This window comes from Squalius cephalus (genome assembly GCF_949319135.1).
Source record: "Squalius cephalus genome assembly, chromosome: 21".
NCBI classification, from domain to species: domain Eukaryota; kingdom Metazoa; phylum Chordata; class Actinopteri; order Cypriniformes; family Leuciscidae; genus Squalius; species Squalius cephalus.
In genome coordinates, this window is record NC_137142.1 from 20,516,162 (window position 1) to 20,528,726 (window position 12,565).

Sequence of the window (12,565 nt, forward strand, 5' to 3'; positions counted from 1 at the left end):
GGGAGCTTTTGCATCCACACAGAAACATTCATTCACTTTAGATGTAAAATTACAAGTGGATTCAAAATAGATTGAATTGAACCCTCAAATGTGGAATAAGGAACAATCCATCCAAATTACATAGAACAGTTTGGAAATTACATATTCAGCTGCCCTATATAAAATGTGTGAAAGTTGGAAACACAGAATACTGTTGTATGCGACTTATAATGGAAACTGTGTTGTAGGCACTATAAAAATTAGCATGAGCTCTCAAATAAACTTAACCTTACATTTTAATTCAATACAAATGCAGTCAGCTGGATATTATAGTGATTTTATAACATTGCTGTGTTTTCATTCAGCTGTTGAGGATCTAGTATAAGAAAAATTTGCAGCTTCCTAAATAATACAGAAAATAAGCTCTCTGGTTTCCTCTGAAGGGAAACTTAAGAGCTTTAACAAAATGGTAGCTGCTCAAGCTTTTATTAAAATTGGCACAGTTACCTTAAAGGAGAACTCCGGTCAATTTTAACATTGAGCTCATTTTTTTGTACATTTGGAGTGCTGTCAATACAGAGAACAACGACAAAAATCGGTGTTGCCTACACCGAGTTATTCTATTTTTAAAATTTGCACCCTGTTGACTGAAAGTAGTCGATTGCAGAGTTCACACGCATAGGTTTAATACCTATGATCACGCGCGTGAACTCGGCAATCGACTACTTTGGACTTCAACCGAAAAACAGGATGTAAACAAAGGTATTTGCGCTGGCTTAAATAACATAATTTTTATACATTTCTTTCACATCTACTGCAGTCAGACTCACTCGTGTTCACTCAGAAGGAATCACTCACATTTTCTGTGCACTTGTAATGACACATCAAGGATGTTAAGAGGCTAAAAGCAGGTTTAGTACTTGCCCCATTGAAGTCAACAGGGTGCAAATTTTAAAAATAGAATAACTCGGTGTAGGCAACACCGATTTTTGTCGTTGTTCTCTGTATTGACAGCACTCCAAATGTACAAAAAAATGAGCTCAATGTTAAAATTGACCGGAGTTCTCCTTTAACAAGATAATATTAGCTCATAGATGTGGAAAGTCTGACTATAAACTTCAGACAATAGTTGTGCACTGTAATTCCTTTATTTACTGTACAAACCCTCAAAAGCCACGTATAGTTCAAAACACCATCTCTGATTATTCCAAAATTCAATAGAGTAAATTCACATGCCACAAACTATATGTATTAGCATTTTATCAGTTCAAGTCTAAAAACAGGTCTAGCAGTGACACAAGGTTTTTACAAATGTTTATCTTACATTGCCAAGAGCAAAGGTCTCTTGACTGCAACCATAAAGTCCTGTGTAATCTACTTCATTCCTTACAATAACGGAATTTAACCTTCTGTCAACACTAAGCAAATCATTATCATCAGTTGTCTGATGCAAGCCAGCAAATTTGAAAGACATAAAGAGAGACTTCACAACACACTTCCTTATTTCCTCCCTGTCTTCCTACTGACCCTCCCCCCATCTATTCAGTGAGATCATCACAAACCATCTGTAATTAGCATCTCTCCAAATACCCATAAGCCTGTATTCTTCAGCAACTTTCACTTTTAGTCAAATCAAAAGAGAAAAACATCATTTTAAACAGCGAAGGACAGTATAGAACTCACCCGAGATCAGCACCCAAAGTAAAGTGTGCGACTATTCTTTTAGGCAAGCCACTCAAAATTCCTTAGGCAGCCACTTTACACTCCCTCTCTCTTTTATTTCGCCCAATCTCTCTCCCTTTCTCTCAGTCTCTTGTGAGTATCTATCTATCTATCTATCTATCTATCTATCTATCTATCTATCTATCTATCTATCTATTCACACTGAGTAGGCTAATATTCTCAACTGGAGCTGCCCTGAACGATGGCTTTTGTTCCAGACTGACAGACCTCTTGGTATGACCTCATGTGAGGGCGTTGGTGCAAATAGCAAACACATATGCATACTTTAGCAAGACATGTGCATGCACACACATACTGACAGATACAGGCAAAATTCCTTAAGTCCACATCTGTGTCAAGTAACAAAGTGTGGGGCGCTCATGGATACTGGGTCAAATGCACACAGTCAAAGTTTGTCTCTCTTCTTTCCCCTCATTTTTATTCTTTATCATTTTGTCCACCACTCTCTCTTTCCTTTTATCTTTCTGTCTCTCTGGCTCCCACGTGTCTTTCTAAATGAGGCTAAAATCTTTGACTGACAAGCACCAAGTGCTCCACTTTCATCTGTTGTGGCTGCTGCAACAGAGCAGATATAGAATGAAGAGAGGGAGTGCGGAGTACTATCAAAATGAGAGAGAACAAGAATAGTCACCTAAAGGAAGCCAAGTGCGATGTGTTAAACCTGTTCTTTAAAGACAATTCAACAAATAGATATTTGAACACCCACATAGCAATATGGTTAATTTAAGAAATGAAATAGACAGAATCCATCACAAATATCCAATTTAGTCCATTCAGACAAACATCAAACAATAAACTCAAATCAAAAGTGATGCCCCCAACTGCACTGCATGAGCCTTCTATCAATAATGTTATTCCCTGGACCTAAACAGCATTATTTTTACATCCTGTGTCTAAAAATAGTCATTCACATTCCTGTGTGGTTTGTAGCAGTGGATTCAATAACAAACCAATGCAAGTGCATAAGCGGTATTTATAAAGTCTCACCTGCAGTCTTCTTGTTCTTCTGGCTGCTCAGTAACACGGAGAAAACTCTCCTCAGGCGCAGTTGGAAAACTCTCCTCAGGAGCAGGGGGGAAACTCTCCTCAGTAGCAAAGGGCAAACTCTCCTCAGGAGCAGGGGGGAAACTCTCCTCAGTAGCAAAGGACAAACTCTCCTCAGGAGCAGGGGGGAAACTCTCATCAGGAGCAGGGGGGAAATATTCCTCAGTTGGGGTTCGGAATTCTAGTTCAGCCTGAGGCGAACCAAGGGTCTCAAATGGTCTGGAAAGAAAAATAAACAGAAAGAGCAGATGAATAAATCATGCTCACTGTTTGTCTCAATGCAAACGTCTTATAGCCTGTATGCATGCAAGTGTATGTCTTGCGCTCAAATATGAGAAGCCCAGTGTGTGTTTGTGCGTGGGTATGAAAGGATTCTTTCTTGCCCTAAAGGGCACGAGTTGATGTCACTGTTGAGGTCACTCTCAGGAGATAATGGGCTTTTCACACAAAACATCACACAATCATAAAACAATTGTTTACATCTATGATGAAATTCTATTCCAGGTTCTGTGATACACTGTTCTTAATAAATAATTTAATATGTATCTGTGTGTGTCAATTAAAACCACGACATTTATTTTGAAATTTCTGTGAGTGCAACAAAGTCACTTTCCCTCACTGTCTCTCATTTAAAAAAACAACCACATCGATTTGAAAAGTACCTGTTTTCTGTAGCTCCACATGTAGTCTCATCTCTGTGCTCTGGAATGATCTGAGACATGGAGGCTGCTTCCTTCAGAGCTCTGAGCCAATCAGAACTTTCAGAAGAGTTGACTGACCTCTCAGGTACAAAGACTACACTTAGGTCTTGTCTATCTGAACTGTCTTTAATCGGTGATACCTGAATGGTTCCTGGGTCTGAACCCAGCAACACATCTGCCGATTCTGACACCTTGCTGACTTCCTCTTCACTAACTTCACTGTAATCTTTCAGTATTGCTTTTTCAGTAAGAAGCGATTCTATGTCTCCACAATAGCTATCTGCTATGTCAGGATTTTGCTTGCTGCTACTTTTAGATGTATCTGTGACAGTTTCACATAAAGTTTGAATAAAAGACATGGTGGGCTGCTGACTAGACTGTTGATTGACGGTGAGAGGGGGCTGGAGGGAATCCTGGGGGTCAGTCTCCAAGTAGACAGCGGTCTCAGGGTATGACAATGACACAACCTTTTTAATTTCAATCAGTGTCCCATCAGTGACTTCCTCTATTGGCTGGTCTACATTACCGACTATTGCTTCATCAGGGGAAGATAAAGAATGCTCCTCCAGCTTGCTTTGGTTTTCTTTGGATATGCTTTCTTTCACTACAGACTCTGAGGACTTAGGTTCAGCCCTTTTGGACATCTCTATGCATTGTTTTTCAACTGTCTTATTCTCTTCTTCATCCTCTATCTGTTTACTTATCTTTTCTTGAATTCCTTCTGGCTGTCGTCTGTCATTTGAAACGGTGTCTTCTGCTTTCATAGTACTGATTGTGTTTTCAGAGCCAGAACAAGTTCTTACAAGTTGTGACTGCATGAGCTGCTGTTCAGAACACTGTGTATCCTGCTCCTCTGTGTTTTGGGTACGGACTGGGAATTGCTCTGACAAATGCTTATTAAGCTGATCCATCCTCCAGGCGGCTGTCTCAGATTGCTGAGAGGAATTGGGAGTATTGGACTCTACTGAATCTTTAGAAGCATGATCCACACTTATCTCTTTTTCCTCTTTAATACTTTCCTGGAGCACAGAAGCAGATAAAGTGGATGTGGTGGAGAGTTGCCCATCAGAGGGCTGAAAAACGAACTCTTTCGCTTGCTGAAGTTGGGAAGTTCCTGCAGGAGACATCTGTGCACTAGTGTTTCCAATGTCTCCAGGGGTAACAGAACCGAAATATTTATCATTTGTTTTTAGTCCTGCTACATGGTGTGAGAGGCTGGGAAGCACAGAGAATTCACTTGAGTAATTTATAGGAAGTTCTGAGCCTTTCTTGGTGTCAAGGATTTCACCCAACACATTTCCATGCTCGTCCACACTAGTCTGTGATTTGGTACATTCTGCATGTTTACTCACACTTTCCTGTGATGCTGAGATTGAAGGCTCTTTTGCCTCTGTAGCCTCTATAACCTTTTTGACTACTGAAGTTTCAGAAGCTGACAATGCTGTGACAGACGAGTTGGGAGCCGGCTGTGTTTGAATTTCACTTGAAATACTTTCGACACAAACAGGAAAATTCCCACCACTAAGATCTATTTTTTGCATACTCTGCTCTTCATTCTGTGGACATACATTGTACACAGCAACATCTTTGTCATTGCTCCCCACCAGTATGGCACTCTCTGATGTGCTGTTTAGGGAACCTTGAGCCTCTGCACTACAATACACCATCACTTTCTCTTGCGTTTCACTTGCCTCAGCATCTGCATGATTATTGGTCTCAGCATTTTCTAAACCATTGCTTTTACCCACACTTAACACTGTTTCTGGGGCACTCATAAACTTATGTTGCTGCTGAAGCTCTTGGGATTGTGAAAATACCAAATCTGACTGGCTCAAGGCCCACGGATCTTGCGTGTGGTCTCTCTCAGGAAAAGCATTCACCACTGCAGACAGGGTCTGATCAATGATTGGAGGAGATTTTTCAGTTGGTGCCCCTCTACAACCCAGAGCCTCTTCTATAATCCCTTTAGAGGTTAAATCAGGATCAGGCACAAAACTAGACTGCAATTTTCCTCTTGGAATGGTTTCATTTAATAGTTTTTCTTCTCCTGATAACTTGAAGTGATTTATTAATGTCTGGTTCTCTCCTTGTGTTTGATCAAAATCTTCTTTTGCAGCAGTCTTATCCTGTTCTTCAGAAGTATTTGTCCTTTCTTTGCTGTCCTTTTCTGTGACAGATTTTACATTGTGTCTCTCATTTTCTTTCACACACTCCACATCTTTATTAATTCTTACATTGTCTATAGACACATGTTGAACAGGTTCTTCAGTCAGAAGTGTATCACCCTGTAAGTGCATCAGGAGCGAATCACATTTGATATCATCATTAGGACTCTGTGTTGTCAAAGCAGATTGAGAATCAGTACAAGATGCTTCAGAGTTAGTTTCCACTCTGCTGTCCTTCTGCTCCCTAAAAGCCATTTCTTCTTGATCCTTTATTTCATCCTGCTTCACATTTTTCTGTTCATTTCCTTCTTCCTGAGAGGCACTAGTTTCATTTTTTGCACTGAATTCTTCTTCAGTTTCCTTCACACTCTCCTTGTTGTGATCTTCTCCTTTCACCTGCTTGAATCTTTCAGAATTGTCTTCATCCTGCTTCACATTTTTCTGTTCATTTCCTTCTTCCTGAGAGGCACTAGTTTCATTTTTTGCATTGGATTCTTCTTCAGTTTCCTTCACACTCTCCGTGTTGTGATCTTCTCCTTTCACCTGCTTGAACTTTTCAGATTTGTCTTCATTATTTAACTCATTGTCTGTTGTAACATTTGTAGGTGCACTGCATAAATCATTTTCATGTTTAGAATTTACATGTCCTTCTCTCTTCCCTTTTTGACCAATATCAAATTCTACAGTGCCCTTAGATGCTTCATTCTCTTTCATCTTTGCATTTACAACAAGATCTGGGTTTTTTGAAACTAGCGGTGAACAACCTGCCTGTTCTGGTCTGTCAGTAGTGAGCAGAAGGGACCCAGATGATGCTGCAATTTCCTGTGCGGAGACACCAACAGTGTAGGGCGGATCATCTGCATTTTGTTTTCTTAACATGTCTTCATTTACATCTGACTGTTGATTCGTTTGGTCTGCAATATTATTTACAATCTCTGTATCAGACTTAAACACAGAGTTCACACTGCAATGCTCCCCGGTTCCTGCTACAGCAATATCACAGTCATTAATGGACTCAGAGTGACTCAGCATTGGGCCTGGAGCCTTTAGTACAATGACAGACACATCTCTGGCATCACTGTTAGTGCTTTGTTTGGTGGTTGAGGAAAGATCACTTTGTGCTGGTACTATAGTTTCCGCTGCAGGAAGAGAGGGGACTGTTGTGTCTCCAGCATCCACTGCATCACTTTTCATTATTTCACCACTAAACTGTGATTCTGTCTGATAGGTCAGCATGTCTGCACACTTAACAGCTTTTGACAGGAGTGGCACCTCTGAGGTTGTAGTAGGATGCTCTGTGTTGAATTTCTTTTCTGGTTGAGTGCAAGGACACATGCTGTCTGTGTCTGGGGCTGCTGCTGGAGACATGGAGCTGGTTTTGACCTGTGACTCCTCTTCATGTGTGTATTTTTCTATGCATAACTCATGCTCTTGACTGTCATTCACAAAATTCTTTGAATTACCTGGACATATTACTTCTATATCATCTGCTTCAGGTAACCCACATCCCTTTGTTTTGTCAGTCTCTTCATTCAGCTTTTCCTTGCTGCCAAACAGCATTTCTATATGTCTCTGTTCAACTCCTTCAGACACAGCAATATCAGCCTGCTCACCATCCACAGCAGGACTGCTGTTACGACCCTCTTGTAGAGAAACGTCCTGTAGTAAAACACTATTCTTCTCAGTGGATGCTGACTCATCTGTATCATTTGGACTGATCTGAGTAACATTCAAAGACTCTTTATATTCTTGGTTCTGTTTAATTGCTTCAGTTTCTTCCAGAATTTCATTAACCACATCCTTTGTTTCAGTAACACTGGTGGTCTCATCTGCAGCTGACAGTGATAAAAATATAACAGAATTTTTATTGTTAACATCAGTTTCATCTGTCACTTTTCTACTTTCTTCACAACCACCCATATTTACATTAATATTTTCTTCAAGTTTTATAGTAGTCTCACCCTGCTCTTGAGATGTGCTGGCCGTTTCTCTGCAGTCCTTTGACCCTTTATATGTCGTTTCCACTTCCACTTTTGGCTTCCAATTCCTTTCCTCTTTACCTCCTTCCTCAAAAGCAGTAGGTTCTTTTAATGCACTGGATTTTTCCTTTTCTATTTCTGGTTTGTTGATGGTGAGAAAACCTTTAAAGTTAAAACTAGTTTCTTTTACCGGGTGTCGTAGACTTTCAAATACCATCAGTGGAGGCAGAGAGGCACATTCAGTCATTTGGCCTTTCAGCGCTGTATCCTTTTGGTCGTCAAAAGAGCTCTGCATACCTTTTGGAGACATACGCCCTTCCACCTTGGTACAACTTCCAGCGATATCCCTCATGTTCACTTGTAGCTTAGTTGATTGAGATGTGTCTTCACTTGTGGGAGTTGTTTCTTGTTTTTGTTGCTGTGTTTCTGTCTTGATGGATGTGTCACAGCTTCTGGTTCTAGTTTGTAAAGAGCTCTGTACCTGTTGATTGTTGACTTGCGCAGCGAGGCATTCGTTTTCCAAAGAAAATGCTGGCGGAAATGATCTATCACTGCCAAGCAATTCTGCTCCTGATGCACTTGGGCTAGGATTCAGATTAGCCTCTTCCTCTCTCTGCGTTTCTGTCTCTGTAGAATTTATGTGTGAAAGAGGAGGGGGTGGGCTGATGGAGACGCAGTCGTTTATTCTGTTGATGGTCAGAGGAAACGGGGCTGTGCCTGCTGTGACAGGAAGGATGAGGTCACTCTCGTCTTGTGTCGCCGCTAGTGATGCTGTGATGCCGTGGGATGGACACGTCTCGGTTGCTGTCTCTGTCTGTGACACCCTGCCAGCATGTGCTGCGTTCTGTGCTCCTCCTTCCCTTGTCTCTTTCCCCTCCTCTTCACTCTCTCCTTTTCTCGTCTTTGATCGGGAACTCCCCACCTTCCAGTCACATGTTCCAAGGACGCCTGGAGAGGAATATGTGACCAGAGCTTTGTCCTCTGTGTCGACCGTGCCTGTATCCTTGTTTCCAGCTGGGGAGAGTGCGATCGGCAGACCCCCTCCCTTCCCCTCGCTCTCTGTCGAGTTGTGTGGCATTTTGTTGCCACAGCTCTCCTCAGTCGCCTCCTCTTTCGGAACAGGTGAGCACTTAATCTTTGGAAAGATTACTGAGGTGCATTGCCGTCCCTGTTCAGCCGTAATTTCAGTTAATGTTCCCTGTGAGCTTGGAGACTCATCTGCTTCCAGCACTGTCGATTCTCTCTCTGCTGCTTGTATTATTATTGCGACACTTTGGAACGCATCATCTCTCTTCTTCTCTCCCTCACTTTCTATCATTTCTGGCATCGTGGGTGTTTGTAGCAATGTGGAGGCAGCGGACTCTGCTGAAGCCTGTTCAAGAGCACTCTCTTCCTCTTCTTCTGCACCGGTTCGGTTCAGAGAGTGTGAATTCCCCCACAGTGCTGCGTTTGCGTCAGCTCCACTGCCTAAAGAAGGTCCATTCTCCGGCTCCAGTGGACATGTCTCTAAGTCATATCTCCCTTCAGGCTCATATTCAGGGGCTGTTTTAGCTTGGCCGAAATCAATCACAACAGCAGATGCATCAGACACATTTTTCTCATGTTTTACTTCCCCTGTCGTACAGTGGTTGTGGTGTATGGTTTCACCTTCTGATATTGATTTGTAGGGTCCATCTGTCTGATCCTGGTCATCATGTTGCTCAGGCCCCTGTGGAGAGTGCAGTATCAGGGCAGGTGGAGCCTCAGCCAGTGAAAAATTAGCTTGGTGAGCCTTGGGTTCTGGAGGTGGGGAGCAGATCAATTGTTTACCCTCAGGACTCAGCTGTTCTGAGAGTCCTAATTCTGGTCTTTGATGCTCAAGGCTTGATCCTACTTTTGTGTTTGTTTCTATCTGTCCACTTATCTGCTGCTGTGTCCCTGACTCCACCTGTTTTTGTGTGTTTGGTTGTACGCTTATTTTAGCTTCTAAGTGTAACGTATGACCAGCATGTTTATCCATATGTGGGGATTGGCATGCCAGTAAATCACTAATTAACTGACTATGCATCTCTATTTTCATCTGTGTAGCTTTTGCAGAACTGATGACTTCTTCGATCACAGGATTTAACTCTTGAAGTACTCCGGTTTCTCTCTGGGTTGTGTGTGCTATAAAATTTATTTTATTTTCATCTTGTGTGCTCTCACCCTCCAGGGTGCATTTCGATGAGCGGATGTCTTGTATTGATTGATCCTGGGTAAGTGTTTCCTTTGCCGTATCCATCTCTGATGTTGTTTGTGTACCTGTCCATATGCTATATGTTGTTTGTTGGCCAGCTACGTTCTCAGCTGTGTCTATTTTTGTCTCTATCTCTGAATTTCTTTGCTGTTCTGCCTCTGACAGCTGGCTAGCTTCCTCACTGTGGTTTTCTGTTATATCCTTGATGTTTTCGACATCCTTAGCTCCAGCTGTACAAGTATTAGTTAGCTTTTTTCCTAGAACATAATCTTTGAAGCTTTGAACCTCTTCACCTGCTGAGGAGTCATTTTTGTGTGCTCCATTTTCATGGCAATCTCCATGAAATTTGATATTTTTCTCATCATTTTCAGGCAGGGCTAAAGAGAAACACCTGTCCAGATCACCTGCAGTCCATGTGTCTGCATGGGAGGTTATGCCAAGAGCAGTCATTTCGTCCTCACATTCCTTTAAAGCTTCCTGGAGTTCATAATCCACCTGGGCAGCCAAAGGATTGAGGGATGGAGCATCTTGCTGAGGTGTGCTAGACAAGTGGTTCTGGGTCAGCGATGCGGTCTCTTGGTCACCATCACAGCTAACAGTGTTCACCAAAAAAGAGACATTAGAATAAATCTGCTCTGGGATACATTCAGTTGTTTATTCCACACCAAGCCGAAGCACTCCACTTCACCTCATGCCAGAGACAGGATGAGAGTTCATGCATGGGCACAACTTAGTGCTTTAAAAGCAAAAGAAACTAAAGACACACACACTGCAAAACATGTTTGTTGTCAAAAAACTAGGAAAACATTTCTTGAGAAGCAAAAGTGCATAAGATAAGAATATGACTTGAATTAAGCTTATATTTCTTATCTCACTAGCTTTTTTGTTTTAAACAAAATATAGCCTAGTGAATTAATTTTTTGAAAAAGTATTTTTATCATGCAATTTTGCTCCTTAAGTAAATGTATCTTTTTTTAAGGATGTTATTGGAAAACAACGCTTATAAAAACTGATTATAAAAATGATTGCTTAATAAAAGGCTTTTTACCAGTGCACACATCAAAAAGGTTTGACTAGTATATACTGTCATGATTTTTACATTTGGTAAACCACTTAAATTCCTCATTTCAACTTTATAAATCACTTGCAATCATGTGTAATTTTTATTGAGATAATAATCAAGATGCTGAAATACTGTAATTTTGAAAAACTGAAATAAGAGTGTTTGCCAAGTAAAAGCCTTCATAGAATTCATAGCCTCAAGTCTTATAGACTTGGCAGAAAAATCCCGTTTTAGATGAAGGTTAATGCATCAGTGCTTTTAGTGTAGTGTAATTAGTGTGAGTGGCTACCTATATGTATGGTAGAAGAGCACCAGCCAAAAAAAAAAAAAAACAGCAAACAACCTTATTACGGCAGACATTATACAACATGGTGAATCTCTGTGACTATATCACGTTTCCAGAGCTGAAACACAGTCAGTGTCTAACATCCCAATAAAGTATGACATCCATGCTTCCTCCACACTGCCTGTCTCACCTAGTGTTCTTCTCTCTCTGTGCCTCCAGGGGCATTAACAGAACAGAGACACCATAGCTAACACATTTATGCCTGTCATTTTACACTAAAAATCTATCAATCACCTTCACCTCAAATGGAAACAAATGAGGGAGCAGATCCTCATGTGTTTTTCTATTGGACCACAGAGTGGTCATGTGATCAGCCAGCTTGGCTTGCTGATGACAACAGGCTCAACCACACAGCCTTTTTCTTTTTTCAGTAAATGATTATGACTGGAAGCTGACACTCCCATTCAGAGGAGGCCAGCAAAAAAAAAGTTTCTAACTCTTCTCTGGCATAACTGGAAAGTCAGACAGCTGTACTGCAGTTTAAGTTACGGCATTTATGCTTGTATATGCTAAAATCCTGAGGCAGTTTGGCATACTGCATGTCTGCATGAATTACCGAACTGCAGCCACTCCCTACTGCACTGTCAGGCAGCATTTCAATACCCACAATCCTCTGTCCTTCACCTAATAGCCCTTTCAGCATAAAAACATGATGCAGAAAACAATATTAATAAAAATCTAAACATAAAAGAGAAACTAAGTATACCCTTGAAACATGTCAAGTATGAATGGAGATCCCATCTGTGTATGCAACAGCAACCAGATTTGTTAATGTGTTGATAATTCTCTCAACAGGAAATAAAATGAACACACACACGAAACGGCCGCAAATATACACACACCACACTCAAACATGGCTTCCGGTTAAGGAGGACATCTCTCACGCCGTACATTGATCTAGCGTGGTAAACCATACATTTTCACCATGCAAGCGTGTTAAAGTGTCATTTCAGCTAGCCAATCAAAAATCAACCAAAAACAACACTAGTTTAGTTCACAGCAAACCAGCTCAACCAGCTGTAAAGCCAAACATATTCAACAGACCACCAACCCAGTAAGCACAGCTATGTTGGTGTAAAGGTTTTTTTAAGTTGTGAAAAGGTTGATAATGTTTTTTTTTTTACAAAATACTTAAATATGTAAGTGTAAATAAAATGTTTATTAATTTAAAAAAATACATATTTTCACAAAGATTCAGAAACATTTTACATTTTATTGCCATTACCACATCTGACCTGTTTTTGACGCTTACATTTTAAATGTGTTTACCCTTAAAAAGTAAGCTATTTCTGGTTGTATTTTGCTCATAAATATGCATTTTATAAACAAA

At 40.8% G+C, this 12,565-nt stretch overlaps 1 protein-coding gene across 1 annotated transcript in view; it reads right to left on the reverse strand.

Moving 5' to 3' along the window:
* The window catches only part of tacc2 (transforming, acidic coiled-coil containing protein 2), a 62,937-nt gene that overhangs the window by 36,143 nt on the left and 14,229 nt on the right, over window positions 1-12,565 (reverse strand). The window contains exons 6-7 of the mRNA XM_079856074.1: window positions 3,429-10,418; window positions 2,710-2,985 (exon numbers count right to left, since the gene is read on the reverse strand). Of these exons, the coding sequence (XP_079712200.1) occupies window positions 2,710-2,985; window positions 3,429-10,418 (7,266 nt within the window). The remainder of the gene's footprint in view (window positions 1-2,709; window positions 2,986-3,428; window positions 10,419-12,565) is intronic.